We start from the raw sequence: 15,623 nt of genomic DNA, 5'->3' as shown, positions 1-15,623 counted from the left end.
CGGGGTAATAAAACGCGAAATAAGAGCCGAGACAAGCGTTTTCATCGTTTTTATTCCACCGCACGCGGCCGCAGCCGCGGGACGCCGCTCCCCTGAGGCGGCGCTGAGGTACCGGCCGCCCCCTCCTTCCCCCCCCACCCCCACCGCCGCCTTCGCGCGCGCTTCCCGCCGCCGCCGCCCCACGTGACCGCGGCCGCCCGCCTAGTCCTCTCTCGGGTCGGGCCCCCCCTCCCTCCCCGGGGCGGCGCTTCCGGTTCCGGTGCCGCGCGGCCCCGTCATGGCGGCGCCCAGCGAGGAGGCGCTGCCGCAGCCCCGGCGGCCGTTCGGGAGGCGGCTCCTTACCGACCCCGCCCGCCTCTTCCAGCACAACGCCTGGTGAGGGCGGCCGCCGCCTCCCCGACCCCTCGGCGGGCCCGCTGAACCCCGCTCCCCCGCCTTTCCCTGCCCGCTCCCCCTAGGCCGAGGCCCGCGGAGCCGCCGGCTCGGGTGCCCGTGTGTCCCACCGGGGGTGTCCGTGTCCCGGGGAGCCCCAGCCTCGGGGTGTCCCTTCCTGAGGGAGCCCCCGCCCCGGGGGTGCCAAAGTTCCGGGGATCCCGTGCCCCGGGGAGCCTCAGCCCCCGGGGTGCCTCTGCCCCCGGGGAGCCCGTGTCCCTGGGGTGCCCAAATCGCGGGGATCCCGTGCCCAGGGGAGCCTCAAGCCCGGGGGTGCCCGTGCCCCGGGGAGCCTGTGCCCCCAGGAAGCCCCTTCCCGAGCGTTCCCCTATCCCCAGGGTACCCCTTTCTCCTGGGGTGCCGGTGCCCGTGCCCCAGGGAGCCCTTTCCGTGGGGTGTCCCTGTCCCCAGGGAGCACCTGTTGCAGAGAGCCCCGTGCCCGAGAGCCTGTGCCCCGGGGGTGCCCCTTCCTGAGGGTGCCCATGCGCCAGGCAATCCCTTCCCTGGGGTGCCCAAGTCGCGGGGTGCCCCTGCCCCCAGGGAGCCCCTGTCACGGAGAGCCCGTGCCCCAGCGAGCCCCTGCCCCAGGGGTGCCTCTCCACACCCGTTGCGGCGGTGCAGGTGGCCAGAGAGCTTCATCCCCAGCCTGTCGCTGTGGCAGGGTGAGGCTCCCCATAACGGAGCTCTCAGGGCTCGGGTCAGCCCTGAGCATCGCCCCCCGCCATTTCTGCTTCGCAGGAGCCCAGCCACAGACAATTGAACAATTTCATGCCCCCTCCCAGCGTGCTGGCCCGCTGCCCAGGCTCCCCTCTGTAGCGCCCGCTGGGGCGCAGAGCAGGCAGGGGGGCGGCTTGGCCTAGGGCTGTGAGGGGGCACAGGCCTGCGCACCGGGGCCTGGGGGGCTGCTGGGGCTACCCTGAGAGCTTGGAGGTGCGGAGGAGCCCAGCCCTGATCGTCTGGTGCTCGGGAGCACCCGTTCCCCGTGGTCCTGAGCCTTCCTTGGGTCGGAAGCAGTCAGGATTCGCAGCCCGCCCCCTATTTCAGGAGCACGTGCTGCTTTGCTTCGTGGCCATCGATTCATTGCTATAGTTAACACGGTATCTGCTCTCAGACACTTACAACTTTCCCACCCGTACGCACGAGCAGCTGACGTGTAAATCGAAGGGAGATAACTTCACCCGTCTCCTGCCACGCGATGCCGTAAGAGTGTGGGATCACGCCAGGTGTTAGCTTGGAGCAGGAGGGCTTTGGTTGCAGAAAGCTGTTGTTTTAGAGATGTTCAGTGCCCAAATGCTTGAATTTGACGGGAACTGAAGGTATTTTGCATTTCTGAAGTAAATATATCCACTTTAGGGCTCTGGCTGCTATGCTCTGCCCTGTTGAAAATGGGCTATGTTTAATCTGTAATAAAGTAATGAGTGCATGTATCAGCTTGTCATCTATTTTGGGACTATTCTATATCAAAGGTGTGTTACCAAAGCATATCCTCAATAGTATTTCCCTGCAGAAACTCCCTAGTAATCTAGTTTTTCAGAGACAGTAGTTAAGGCTTTGTTTTGTTGCTTAATATCAAAAGGTTAATTTTTCCTGAGGCCAGAATTGGTCTTCTTGATCCTTGTATTTTGCTTTTCCTTCATTTGTTTTAATGAAAAAAGGTCAGGTGAATGACTTTAATGACTATACAACTTTGTATGCACATTTGAGTTATTAATAGGTTCTTAATGCTTTTAAGATTCCTGCATATTTTTGTCATAATTGGGTTTAATATTAATGTAACACTTTACCTTCCAAATAACCCTAGCTGCCCTCTTTCTTTTAACTTGAGAAATAAAACGTAATTTTCTAAGACAGCTAAATCAAACGGACCGTGCTGACAACCTGCTCGAGCGAAAGTATGCGAGTGCCAACCTGGCAGTCACCTGTATAGGAACCATTACTTGTTTTCACCGGGGGGGAATGGCAGCTCCTCTCCAAGGAGGCCTGTTTGTGCTGAGTGCCCTGGTGGTTTTATAGGAAGGGTTTAATTCCTCTCAGCTTGGCTGAACGTCAAATAGGGGAAAGGATTAGGGGACAGATTTGGTGTCTCTTGGGATCCCTTCCAGTGATGCCTTTTGTAATGCTCCCAGTACGGCTCGTTCAGAACCGGCAACCATCCCTACGTGCTGATAGCTGGTACGTTGCTGCTGAGCTAGACTTGGAGATGTGGAAAAGCTCCACAACCGTCGGCGGGGAGAGCTGTTCAGACCTTTCTCTGTTTGTCTTTGTCTTTGCCTCACGATTCTCAGCTGAGTAGCTCACCTTCATTTTCACAACAGGGATAACGTGGAATGGTCGGAAGAGCAGGAAGCCAGTGCCAGGAGTAAAGTTCAAGAGAACAGCTCGCAGCTATTGCCACAAGATAAACAAGGTACCTTTAGATATTATTGTAACGCATCAGTCTTGACTGTGTGTACAGCAGCAGAACAGTCTGAGCTGCGTGGTCATCTCCATGTATTCCTCCCTTCCCCCTCTCTCCTGAATTATTCAAAATACATTACCAAGATCGTGATAGTGAAAATGGCGGAGGAGGAGTCTTTCTGTTCTAAATTTACCTCTCTGTGACTTTTCCACCTTCTGCCAAGGCTCATTCTGGGGAAAAGAAATGACCTTGGTTGGGAGGAGTCATCTTGGCTTGAGATTCTTTCTTCGTGTTGTGTACGTTTAAATAGTTGGTAGTGTTTCCTGTCAACAGGCTTCTTTCAGCGTAGAGCAACAGTCTCATACGTGTTTTGCTCTCTAAAGCTTAACTTCTAACAGTTAATCTTCTGTTTGCTTGCATGCTGCAAGATTTTTTTTCCCTCTTAAGAGGCTCGAATAAAGTAGTGTCCATACCCATCCCTACCGAGTTAACAAACAGCACGGTCATGGTTAAACCTGAAGTCAGGAGAAATGATTCTATCCTGATGGGAGTGTTTATCGTCAGAGAGGCAGAAAAGGGTTTCCAAATTTATTTCCTCAATCTCAGCTTAAAGGATGTTGATACATCTAAAATGAGAGCTTACCTGAACGGGAATCGAGCTAGAGGTGCACAGCTCTATGGTCAAGTTACGTGGTTGAAGCTGTTCCGGAGTTGGTTAGCGCTGCATCTTCACACCTCTTAGGTACCATCCAGTCCCTCAGGTGACGGTGCTCTCAGATTTCCTCTTCTTTGGTATGATAAGAGACTCGTTTGATGATGATCTTGTTATATCCCGCTGAGCTCTAGGATGTATCCGCTCCTTTTGTTCAAAGTAAATTGTGTGTGTCATCTGTAAGGCAGCGCTGAGCACTACTGCAGCTATTCAGACACTTCCCATATAGCTTCCAGTTGTGTTCACAATAGCAAATTTAATTACACCAAAGAGCAACCCTCCTAATTTCTTGGATTCCCAGAAGCATCCAGCAGTTTCTATTGTGATACCCATTGTGTTGAGTTCATTTTAAAATCTGGTTAACATTAAAGGCTGCTGTCTGTCATGCTTTGAGAACCTATATGCAACTATGAAATTGCGGAGAAATTTGCTGTTGGAGCAGTTTGTCAGGTCTTCGTGATGTATTTCCCAGACCGAACAATGTGGGACAGTCAAATTTTGATGGCTGCTATTCAATAGGAAGCATGTGGAGACAATGGGATGGCTGAAACATAGGGAGGTCAGCCCAGCCAAATGTGCCTGAAGGGTCCAGTATTTTGAGAATCAGAAACGTCCAGGCAGGAGAACAAAGACAGGCTATTGGTCATTATGGCTGTATCATTCTCTGGACTTCTTGGGCTGTCAGAATTTATCCTGAAGAAGGAGGGAAGTTCTGTGTGCTGTGCAGAAGGTGTATCTGCTGCCTGGAATCAGAGAAAGAACTGAAGGGGTTTCTTGGTTTTCTTTAGAGAAAGCCCCCATGCGACTCAAAGGATCTCTGGTTCTCTTCCTGTCTTTTACGAACAGTTATGTTTGTTTGCACTTCTTCTGCAATGTGAAAGGGTGAGTAGGGGCTTGACTTTGGGTGTGTCCTACCAAAGATGAGCAAAAAGGTCAGGAGTCCTCGTCAAGAAAGTCTCTGGAGGAATCCGGCTCGCATGCCGATGTCCTTGTGAGCTAATACCACAAAAAGGATCTTGAAGCAAGTATTATGAGAACTTCTCTGACGGAAGTTGTGCGGGAAGTCAGACTGAAAAATTAGCATGGTCAGTTTTAGCTTTAACCCTGTTTCTTGCATGATCTCTATCAGCTGGCCCTCAGCTTCTTGTGTTTATATTGCTAGCGATCCTTTATTCTAGTGCTTTTAAAATGAACTCTAAATAAAGCTTCCGCACGTCTGGGTTGGAGCGCAGCAGCTGTTCAATAGCATCCAACAGAATTTCACAATAATTTAGGAAGAGCAAAAACGTTGGTGATCCAAAATGGCTGGCTTGGAATATCGCCACAGCTCCTGACAGGAACATCCTGTTACGGTCAGAGGCTGCCGTGGCTCCTTTAGGGATGGGCAGGAATCGGGCTTTTATATTTTTGTTAGCTGAAAGAGCGTTTTCAGCCCCAGCAGCCTTGTGTTTCCCTACTAGTGCGTGGCAGAAGTGACAGCTCAGGAGTGAGTGCACCAGGGACTGAATCCATAACTCTTCTTCCTCTGACATTAGCAGTCATTGAGTGTCTCCTGTGCAAGTAGTAAACTCTCTTGACTGCTTGCGTTGAGGTGTGGTGAGATCACGGCACAAACTTACTGCTCTCTCTAGTCTAATATCAGACTAAAATTTCTTTCAGCGTGGTGTTTAAGGGCAAGGCTTCTTAAAAGGAGAATGTGCTTGTAATTGAGGTAGAGAGATTACTTTTATATATCGTTCTTGTGCTTCAGGGATAGATCCTACTAAAAATACATGATTGACTTCTGATTCTTTTGTTAAAGCTATTTTTGTCTATGTTTGGGTGAGGCTACTTATTTTTCCAGGTGGTCTTGGTTCCTTCTTAGTATCTCTCTTCAGATGTCTTCTAACCATTTTGATGCTCTTCAGAAAGACTAGTAAATAAACTGCAGTTCAGATAACTATAATCCCCAATTTTAGGATGCCTGCTTTTTCTCTAAACCCTACTGTTAGTGGACGTTGTAGAGAGGCTACCCGTTCTCACGTACAGTTGGCATCTTTAATGGTTGGAAATTTTCTGTGCATTCAGTAACGAACTTGTTGCCGTGCAAAGATGTCTAAGGAGTTGCACCTTATTGAGATGCAGTTGGGGTCTCTGGCCAAGGCTGTTAATACCTCTAGTTGATTACAAGCGCAGAAGGCTATAATTAGCTCTTATTTGCCAGGACAGAAAGCTTACTGCGTTGATGAGAATTCAGGAAACCAATTGGATTCTTCATTTCCCATGGAAAAATAACTCATCGAAATATACCTGATCTGAAATACGCGAAGCTGTGGAAATAATTCTGTGGATAGCTCTGATTTCATTAGGTTATAGCTTCCTAAGAGTTCTTCCAGCTCTCTGTAATAATCATCTTGCTACTGGAATGTATCTACTTGGTGTGAAAATAGCATTGCTTGATGCTAAAGTTAATTCTTGCAACTTCAGTCCATCCACCTTAGCTCTACGCTCTTACTTCACTTGTAGTGGTCACTTCTTTCGGTTCCTCTCTTTTGTTTTAATTTCATGCCTGTGATGTTCCAACCTGCACAGAACCGTGGAAAACAAAGTGCCAAAGACTGAACTCCAGGAATGTTTGTGTAAAACGTGCTGTCCTGTAGTCCTGGAGTATTGTGTAAACGCTAATTGAGCTTTAGGCCAGGCCTGTGGAGTTGACTAATTTTGCTGTTTCTCAGTCTGAAAAAAGGGGTGGTGTGTCAGACGGGAGCTCTTCAGCTCCAGGCACTTGTCATAGAATTCCTTAGAAGTTTAAGTGCTTGACACTTAAAGTCATGAGGCTCCAAATGAATTGCTCCTGTGAACTGAATAAGTTAGCGTTAGGGATGGAAGTAAAACCTGGATTTCTTCATTCCAGCCTCCTTCAAAGAGGCCTTTTCTGTTGCCAACTTCCTTTAAATCCTACCAGGAGACAGGCAGTTTCCTCTTTCTATTTTCTTCTATTCCTTCTTCTCTTTTCCCTTTATTATTCCTAACAAAGTGACAGTAAGGAGGCAGACTGAGTGTTCTTGTGGGATGATACAATTTAAATCGAGGTGATTTTCAATCAATAACCTTACTTATTATAAGGGATTACTGAGTAGATATCTGCAGCGGTCCCTAACTGACTGAACTGATTAAACTGAGACCTTCTGATTTGACTGCTGGTGATGTTTTTGTTTGTGTTTGCAGAGGAATACGAGGTGAATGCTAAGAGGTACTGGGATGACTTTTATAAAATCCATGAAAACGGCTTCTTCAAGGACAGGCACTGGCTGTTCACTGAATTTCCTGAGCTGGCACCAAATAGGAACCCAAGTCAAAATGAGGACTCTGTGCGTGAACATAGTTACAAAGAAGAATCCAACAACGAAGGGCTGGGAAGCTGTGAAAATGGACATTGCTCATTAGAAACCAGGGCAGAGAATCAGTTAAACCTGATAAAAAGCCCGCCTACATTCTGCACGGAGGAGCTGGCTCCACAGAAGTGTAGTGAGGTGAACCAAAGTTACGGAGATTACCCGGGGTCCTCTGCATCTTACCGCATATTAGAGGTAATGGCTATAGAACAAAGAATCACACTTTGAACAGTCTCGTCTCTTATATCAATATCTTATATTGGAGTGACTGGATGTAAAAACATGTCACGGCAAACAGCAAGTGAATGGCGTGATTGACTTAAGTCAGTAAAATGCAAAAAAGAGAGAGGGCAGCTTAGAACTTGGGGTTCTTTTGGTTCAGACAGTGTCCTGGCAGAGCACATGGACCATAAGAAGTTTTCCACGCTTGAAATACTAACTATCTCATGTTGAAACAAGCCTTTAAGGCATCTTCTGTGTAAGAAGTTGATTGTTTTATTTGTCTGTGTTATCTTTTGTGTTTTGTGGTTTTGTGCTAGTTCTTGTTTGCCTTGGGAGATGGATAATGAAACAATGAAACCAAGAATGTAAAGATCCTGTTTGTTTGGGTCCTCCTGATCCACCTGATAGCAGTGGGAATCTCGGATTAATATAGAGTATCACGCTTGTCCTGGGCAAGCTTGTAGGACTTACAAATACTAGACTCCTAACAGCTCGTAATGACCTTTTGCTCTGGTCGTTTGTTTAGTGTGGATATCACTATTTCTGTTGAATGCTCATGTGCTGTGGAAGCTCTGCCCTCCCAGGGAGAGTCAACATAAGCTGCCCTTTAGATTTGTGTATAATCTGAACCCTGGGGACTTCCTCAGACTAATGTTCTTGGTTCGTGGTGGCTTTCCTTTCTCACCTGAGTATTCTCGGTGCTGTCTGTCACTGGGAGCCCTTGGTGGTATTTTCTGCGCAGTCTTTCAATTTTACTGATTGTTTAAGCAGAGACAAATTCCCCAAACCCAGTTGTGTGAGTCCTCTTCAAACGGGAACAAGTAGAAGGAATAGTGGGACAGAATCATTGTAGGCCTAGCTGTAACTTGAGGAAGAGCCATCTAGTGAGGGGAACTCTGAAACAGCAGGATGTAATTATAGCAAATCAAACTTCTTTCTCCATTGCTCTGAATTTCTATGGAAGTTAATGTAACTAATTCCCGGCCTTTGCCAGTGCCTCAGTGACTCATACTGGTTGTTATGCTTGGGATTCCACAAAAAACAGTTTTCAGAGAAGTAACAATATGGCTTGTTAGTAAGATTTCTGGAAGAACTGCCTAACTTAGTGGTTTCCCACAAATGCTCATATGTAGGCCTGTTTCTCAGAGCTGAACTTACTCAGAACTTACAGTGATATTTGCAAATGGTCATTGCTGTGCTCATGTGTTACTTGTGAGTTGCTCTTTGTTTCATGGCTGTAGAGAGATGATTTGAAACTAGCTGTGTGGGACATGCTGAAGAAACAATTTTCACTATGTACGTGTCTGTTTTGCTTGTGCAGGTTGGCTGTGGTGCTGGAAATACGGTCTTCCCAATCCTACAAACCAACAAGTAAGTAGTTCTCAGCAGGTTTTTGCCTGCATGATAAACCAGCCTCTGAAAAACAATTGGAAAAGTGCTGCATATGGTTTTAGTTTTGACAATTTCATAGAGAAAGGCCGTATGTAAATGACAGATGTGCCATACAAGTCTTCAAATAATTGTATTTTGAGCCTGGAAATCTTTGGCTTTTTTAGTGCAACCTACAAAGCATGATGCGTGTTTGCATGTCTCATTCATACTCATTCAAGCATTTTCATACAGGCCTTAGTGTCTCTCCTTCTCCTGAAGAAAAAGTAAGCAGTCTGTTCTATGTGAGAATAACTGGAACATAAATGAACAAAGTGCTCCACTCAATTTTGCACGACTGATGAGAGAGAGACGTTAAAGCCCAGCATTTCTGCCCCCTATTTTTGTGTTCTGTGAGTTTGAGACACTTTTTTAATTCCTGTGGAGCACCTTTATATAAATTATGATAGTTTCTTTTATTTATTCCAGTGACCCAGGCCTTTTTGTTTATTGCTGTGATTTTTCTACAACGGCTGTGGATCTTGTCCAGGTAAACTCAACGGTGACTTATGAAGGTAGGATGTACAAGGTGCCAATTGCACATTAACCCAAGTATATCATGGCTTCCACCAGCTGTCTAGCTATGTTGGAAGCTTTCTGGTTTTAGCTAGCCCTGATGCTGACCCTCGTACTGGTAAATCAGGAAAATGAGCCATCAAAGACTGGAGAAATGAGGGAAGCAGGAGTTCTGAGAATGTCACATTGGCAGCAGACAAGCCAGCCAGATTTCCTTTCCCCTTTGGTTGGCAGCACTCTTCTAAGTGCAGCGCTCTTTTAGTTGAGTAACTGCTGAACCTTGAAAACATTCAGGCTATTTTTTAACAGCAGCTGAAGTTGGTTTTGATTTGTGTGTGCATTACTGTCACTGCAGTTCTGGGAATGTGGTCTGACTGCTTCTGCACAGACAGCTGTGGAGGGGTACTGCTGTCTGTGGAGCAGGAGGCTGGGATTCAGTCAGAAGATAAATACTGCTAACAAATTTCAGGTCAGAACAGAACTGGGAATGCTGTGAGGTATCAAATATAATCAGTCACTTTATGAGGTGAGATGGGAGCGCAGCAGCAGATCCAGCATGCCATTTCGTTCTCTAAGCTGACACAAGCACTGCTTATAGAAGCTACTACAATACCTAACAGCAGCTTTAGAAAATTAAACAACTTATGGAAGTCTGCATGAGATTTTATGAGCATAACTTTAGGGAGCCAGGTTTGATGGTTGGGGTATTGAGAGTAGCTTGCTTGTAGTTGAAATGAATATTGATTTCAGTGATGCAGGTGCCCTAACACACCCACTTTCATAAAGATTTCCTACTTAACAGAGTAAATTTCTCACTTCTTTCTACTATTAGTGGGAAATCCAACCTTAAAATTGCAATTATCCCTCAATCCAGTTTTGCATTTTTTTGGCAGTGCTCATTGCCTAAATGTAACAAGTCCAAAGCTCTCTGTAAATCTCCTACGTGTACTTATTTTTCCCTATCTGACCAGGGAGCCCATCAACCCTATCTAGAACTGTCTCTCCTGTTTAGTTCAGTGAAGCTGAAACAGGTCTCTGGACACACCACGTCATTATGTGAAAGTCGAAGTGCTCCCATGTCCAGATAATACGGAGATCAGGGGCTGCTGATGTGTGCTAATTCTCTAATATCTCTCCCCTTAAATACAGAGCAATGCAGAATATGATTCTTCTCGCTGCTTTGCGTTTGTCCATGATCTGTGCAATGACCAAAGTCCTTTCCCAATGCCGGATGAGAGTCTTGACGTTGTCATTCTTATCTTTGTCCTCTCAGCAATTCTCCCAGAGAAGTAAGTTTTAATAATTCCTTCTGGTTCCAAAGAAAATGCACATAGAACTGGAGTTCTTTACTAGGGAAACTTTAAAACAGTACAGAGAAAGTAAAAACTTCAATGGTTGAAGTCTGGCTGGTGACCAGCGGGAAGTACTTGCCATGTTGTTATACCTTCTTCCATTTCATTCAGTTTAGATAAGGCTTCTTATTAATCTGTTCAAGTTATGCCGTCATAACTTATATCACAGACTTAAAATTCCCTGGCTGTATCTCTGTAATCTCAATGTATCTCGTCTTCTTCATCTCTGCAACTTCACTACCTCATCTCTACAGTTTTATGGACTTCACATTGAAGTCAAGGACTAAAACAGCCTGCAGTACTGATGTATTTTGAAAGTTGCACCACTTTTGGTTGCACAAAGTAGTGATATTGGGAATATCAAGAAGAGTTTTCTATTGCAGTCACCTGTTGCCAAGAGATCTTGTACCAAAAATGCCAAAGAAAGTTATCAGACTGGCTAATAACAAAGCTCACTGTACTCCATGGTGTTGCTGCATGGGATCTCCCTGGACCGTTAAGTTGAGGAGGAGACTGGTAGCTTTCTACGTAATGAATTATTTAGCTTCAGCACTTGCTAGATAGTAAAATGATCTGTGTGCCATCCGTATCTTTATGGAGTTTAATTAACTAACAGTTGAATAGGGAAACATTACACGGTTTGACCACCTGTGTTATAAGCATGATGCAGAAAGGCTGTTAGCAGTTAAATAGCTAAACTGTTATTTGCATGAACTCTGCAAGAGCAGGAAAGAGAATCTTGTTAAATGAAACGTCCATCTGGAGCAGAATACATAAGAGATGTTCGATGGGTAGTAATGGGCAAGAACTAATGGGAAAATGCTCCTTTGAATACTTCTAGATGAGGCTGCTGGAGCTGAGCCTGCACTTCAGTATGTGGAGATGAAACTCGCAGAGCCAGTGTAAAAGTTGTAAAAATGGCTTGGTGGTTGGGTGTCAGGGCTTTGCTAGGTACGTGTAAAGCTCCAGAGTAGGTCTCCTCATATCAAGGAAAATTAAAGTTTGTTCTGTGACTGGTCCAGTTTTTTGCTAAACCTCTGGAAGTGGAACTTGCAGGTACTTTGTTCTAGCAAATTCTGGTACGGGATAGGTGTAATTTTGAAGTGCTGAATGGCTGTGGTTGAACTCTTGCTGTGGTCATGGTTGCTTGCCTGTTCTGAACACCAGCCGCACTGAGCACTCAGCACCAGTTTGTGGGAGGTATGCTGCTGTATTTTTAGGCTCCAATACTAAATGAATTTCTCTTCAGCAGGTGGGAAGAAGGGAGGGGGCAGGTTCAGAAAACAGTTTAGAAACGTACTGTGCTTAGCATGATGATGTGCTATGACCTATGAAATGCAAATAAATGACTTAAATATTCCTGTTCTCTCTTTAGTATTCCCTTTGGTTTTATTTCACAGCATTTTTCTTCAAGTTCACTTTCTGCTTGTTTTACAAAAACCAGTAGAGATATTTTTGTAATTAGTAAGAGAGAGCAATTAACCCCTGCTGTGGTAGGCTAAGTTACCCATGTAGAAAAAAAAAAAACAGAATTGGGGAGTGTCAGAAAAAAGGTGGCCAAATAAAATCAACCCACCTAAGCCTGCGAGAGCTCAGAAAAGTGCCAATTTTTGGTAGCTTTTTGTACGAAGTTGAAACAGAAATGAAGCCTTATACCTTCTTTTTGGGAAAGTAGGCTAAGTAAACGGGTGTGATTTTGCAGACTGTTGAGTACAGCTTTTTTGTTCTTTCCTTAGGATGCAGTGCATCGTTAACAGACTGAGTCGCCTTCTGAAACCAGGAGGAATGATTTTGTTACGAGATTATGGCCGCTACGACTTGGCCCAGCTTCGGTTTAAGAAAGGTATTTTCATTTCCCTTGGGGAGCCTTACCAGCTCACTAACGGATGATGCTTCTCTGGAGCAGTGTCTGCCCTGTTTGGGAGGCAGCTCATTAATTCTCCTCAAGCACAGCATGTGCTGGGAGAAGTGCCTCTTGTCGTTATATGCAGTTGGATGGCAGTTGTTGATTTTTAAATGATAGCTGGTAACTGTTTAAATCCTTCTTGCCCTTAGGTCAATGTCTGTCTGATAACTTCTATGTGAGAGGTGATGGCACCAGAGTCTACTTCTTCACCCAAGGTAGGAGGCTAGAAAACATCCCTCTGGCTCTGCTCACCTCTTTTTGTCCTTGTGCCCTGTTTTGTCAGCAGATCTTTCCAGCCTGTTTTTTTCTTGGAGCAGCGTGAAATATTAAGTGTCTCCCAATTGCACGGGGACCTGGGCCTGACACTTACTGATGTGAATGTGGCACAGTGAATTCTTAAGCAGAAGATCCTTTTTAGTTTAAAACTGGTGTATTTGCTACACTGGGAGGAATGGGAGTGGAAGAGCTCTCCTTGAATCTTGTTGCCTGAGAAGGATGCAGTGAGATGGACACAACTGGAAGATCTTCTCTTAACTTTACTGACACAAGGGAGTAAGAGGAGTGTGGTTCAGCACAAAGCTGAGGCAGCCTCCTCAGTTTTGTTGCTGCTTTGTGTTCAGCAGGGCTTGTATTTCTCTCTCCTTATCACCAGTCGCACCTCCAGTCATTTCCACTGAGGGCACATCTGCAGAGTCTGTTTTAGAGCAGTGGCACAACTGCAACAAACCATTCCGTTCCCTACTGCACAAGTCTTGTTTGTCACAACAGAATTAATGTTTAATGCGTGTTTGGCAAACGCTTCGCTATGGCAAGCATCTGATAAAAGAGCACAAGCTGAGACCTGTTAGCCCTTTTCTACAGAAACTCCGTACAAATCACGTGCTCCCAGGCTGCAGTTGAACGAGCTGTCTGCTGCTCAGCAGGACTCTCTCTGGCTTTGCCCAGGGCCACTGTGCTGGGGCACTGTGATACTATTTGCTTGGTCAGGAATACCTAACAGTGTAAGTGTTGCAGCCTTGAGGGCTCTTGGTGCTTTGATTGGGCCCCAGCTGGGTGTGGTTTTTTACAGATTTTTTTTTTCCAGACTTAACCTTAATGAATCCAGTTCCCCTCCAGCCTATACAGCAAAGATCTTATTGCCACCCTTTTGAAAGTGCAGGCCTGATTCATCTGATCCCGTTCTTTGCTCTTGCAGACTCTGAAATCCCTATGGAGGGAGGGAGAGGGGGAGGGAATGGATCTGTCCCTGCTCGCCAGAAGATGTTCCCTTAATTGTTTACTAGAGGCAATACCCAAGTCTGGAATTGCAGTTGTTTTCTCCCTGTCAAGTCTCTGTAACTCTAGTTGTCCTCACAATACTTCTTTCCTTCCTTAGTAGGAGGTAAATTCAAAGGAAACTGGTGAGACTGTGATCTTAATCCCCCCATACCACAGCAATTAAGTCCAGTCTGATCTTCACATTTCCCTGCCAGAGACCATGAGTTTCCTCTGGCCCATCTTTCAACTCTGTTTAGCCCTCAGCGTGAGCAGGTATCAGTTAAATGAAAGCTGTAGCATCCTTATCTCCTTCTCTCTGCTTACAGATGAATTAGACGATCTCTTCACAAGAGCTGGGCTGGAGAAAATCCAGAATCTGGTGGATCGGCGACTGCAAGTGAACCGTGGGAAGCAAATGACAATGTATCGAGTGTGGATCCAGTGCAAATACCAGAAGCCTGCTGCCCATCAGCCATGAGGAAACAGGGCATGCTTTTTAGATTCAATCTTCTTTATGGCCATGTGCAGGCTCCTCCTGGTGAGAACTGTTAGGGAGGCCAGCATGCACAGAACCTCAGTGCCTTTTACAGTGCCTAGCATCACTTTGAGTGAATTTTGTTAAGGACAAATGCTCTAGGAGGAGACCAAGCAGTATTTTAAATGTCTTGCCACTGGGCTGAATTTTTAAACTTGCTAATGGTTTTAACAATGTAAGAAATGGCCATGCTGTCTAAGAGCAGCTGAGCAGGCTGAATAGCAACTGACTTTCACTCTGGATTTCTACATGAAGCAGAAGGAGATCTTCAACCTTACCTCTGTGTTGTGTACTCTTGTCTTAGGGAAAAAAAAAAATCGGTAAGTCTGCCTTTCTTCATGGCTGGTCACTAGGCATGATATGGATCCCTTGCCCTAACTATCTCATGCAGCTCTCTTACAATTGTTCAGGTTTGTGCAAATCCACAAGATAAAATACGTTGATCGAGGTCATGACCTAAGAGCATTCTAGTTTCTCTGTGCCACCTTCCCCATGGATGCCTCCTGGTGAGCAGGTAACCTGTGGAGAGAGCAGATTATGCTGCCTTGCCCCTTACTGTTCACAAGGATGTTTGTCTAGGGAGCAAGCACACTGTACCTCAGGGGCTGTAAATTCACATCAGGCAGGGTTCAGGCTTTCAAACACCTGGGCTGATGCCAGTTTTAGGGCACCTCCAAAGTGCAGAGAATCAAAAGCAGATTGTGGGACCAGAGTTTATGCAGAATCCATTTCCTGCTTTTTCTGCTCGAGCAGTCGGAACTGTTCTTGCTGGCTGCAGTCAGGTGACGAGCTGCGCTGCCCTGTGATGGTGATGTGCTAAACCAAAGTAGACAAGACACCTGTCTTTGATAAGAAATCTGAAGAATGTCTACCACTTTTCTTTAATTTCTCAGAGGAAGCCAACCTTGTGGCTTTCTGACGGTATTTCCCCACCTTTGACAGCTAACATCTTTTATCTCAACTTGTTTTCTTTTGTGATTTTTAGGGTGTGGTACAACAGGTATTAGAATAAATTTTGTGGTAACGCTTTTCAATGCTGGTTTGATTAATACAAATCAGGCTTCCACAGAAACTCACGTGCTTCTGGAGGATTTCAGACACTGTTAAGTAGCTGCTGTTTTTTTTCCTCTTTGATTATCTTGGCTCTCACTATTGCCTTCTCACACCTCTCAAGGAAAGAAAGCCTTGCTGGTATCTCTTAGCTTGTTTTAGCTCATGAAGTAACAGTGCCTACTGAGCGCAGCACTGGCTGAAGAGCAGTTTGTGTACTAGTACTTGTAGCTTACAGTTGCCTAAGAATAACTGTCAACTATAAGGACACATAGGTGATGAAATAACTGCTGTCTTCAAATGGGTGAGAAAGGGTAAGAAGATGAGGAAGTGTCATTGCTAGATTTGGAGAGTCTGCAGGAGTCTTCATGGAGCATACTGGTTTGTGAAGTGCTGGAAGGGGCATGCTCTTTGCCGGACATGAGGTAGCACAATCAATTC

General features: G+C 45.8%; 1 protein-coding gene across 1 annotated transcript; it reads left to right on the top strand.

Moving 5' to 3' along the window:
- The first annotated feature begins 240 nt into the window (after positions 1 to 240).
- METTL2A (methyltransferase 2A, methylcytidine) lies at positions 241 to 15,166 on the top strand. The gene is made up of 9 exons (XM_035568015.1): positions 241 to 375; positions 2,748 to 2,839; positions 6,750 to 7,111; positions 8,460 to 8,509; positions 8,996 to 9,056; positions 10,232 to 10,371; positions 12,171 to 12,277; positions 12,490 to 12,555; positions 13,924 to 15,166. The coding sequence occupies exons 1-9, from the start codon at positions 278 to 280 to the stop codon at positions 14,073 to 14,075; spliced, it is 1,128 nt and encodes a 375-aa protein (XP_035423908.1). The 5' UTR covers positions 241 to 277; the 3' UTR covers positions 14,076 to 15,166.
- Positions 15,167 to 15,623: the final 457 nt, after the last annotated feature.

This window comes from Cygnus atratus, chromosome 25 (genome assembly GCF_013377495.2).
Source record: "Cygnus atratus isolate AKBS03 ecotype Queensland, Australia chromosome 25, CAtr_DNAZoo_HiC_assembly, whole genome shotgun sequence".
NCBI lineage: Eukaryota > Metazoa > Chordata > Aves > Anseriformes > Anatidae > Cygnus > Cygnus atratus.
The sequence above is the reverse complement of the archived record's forward strand: the minus strand, read 5'-3'. Positions and strand labels throughout refer to the sequence as shown.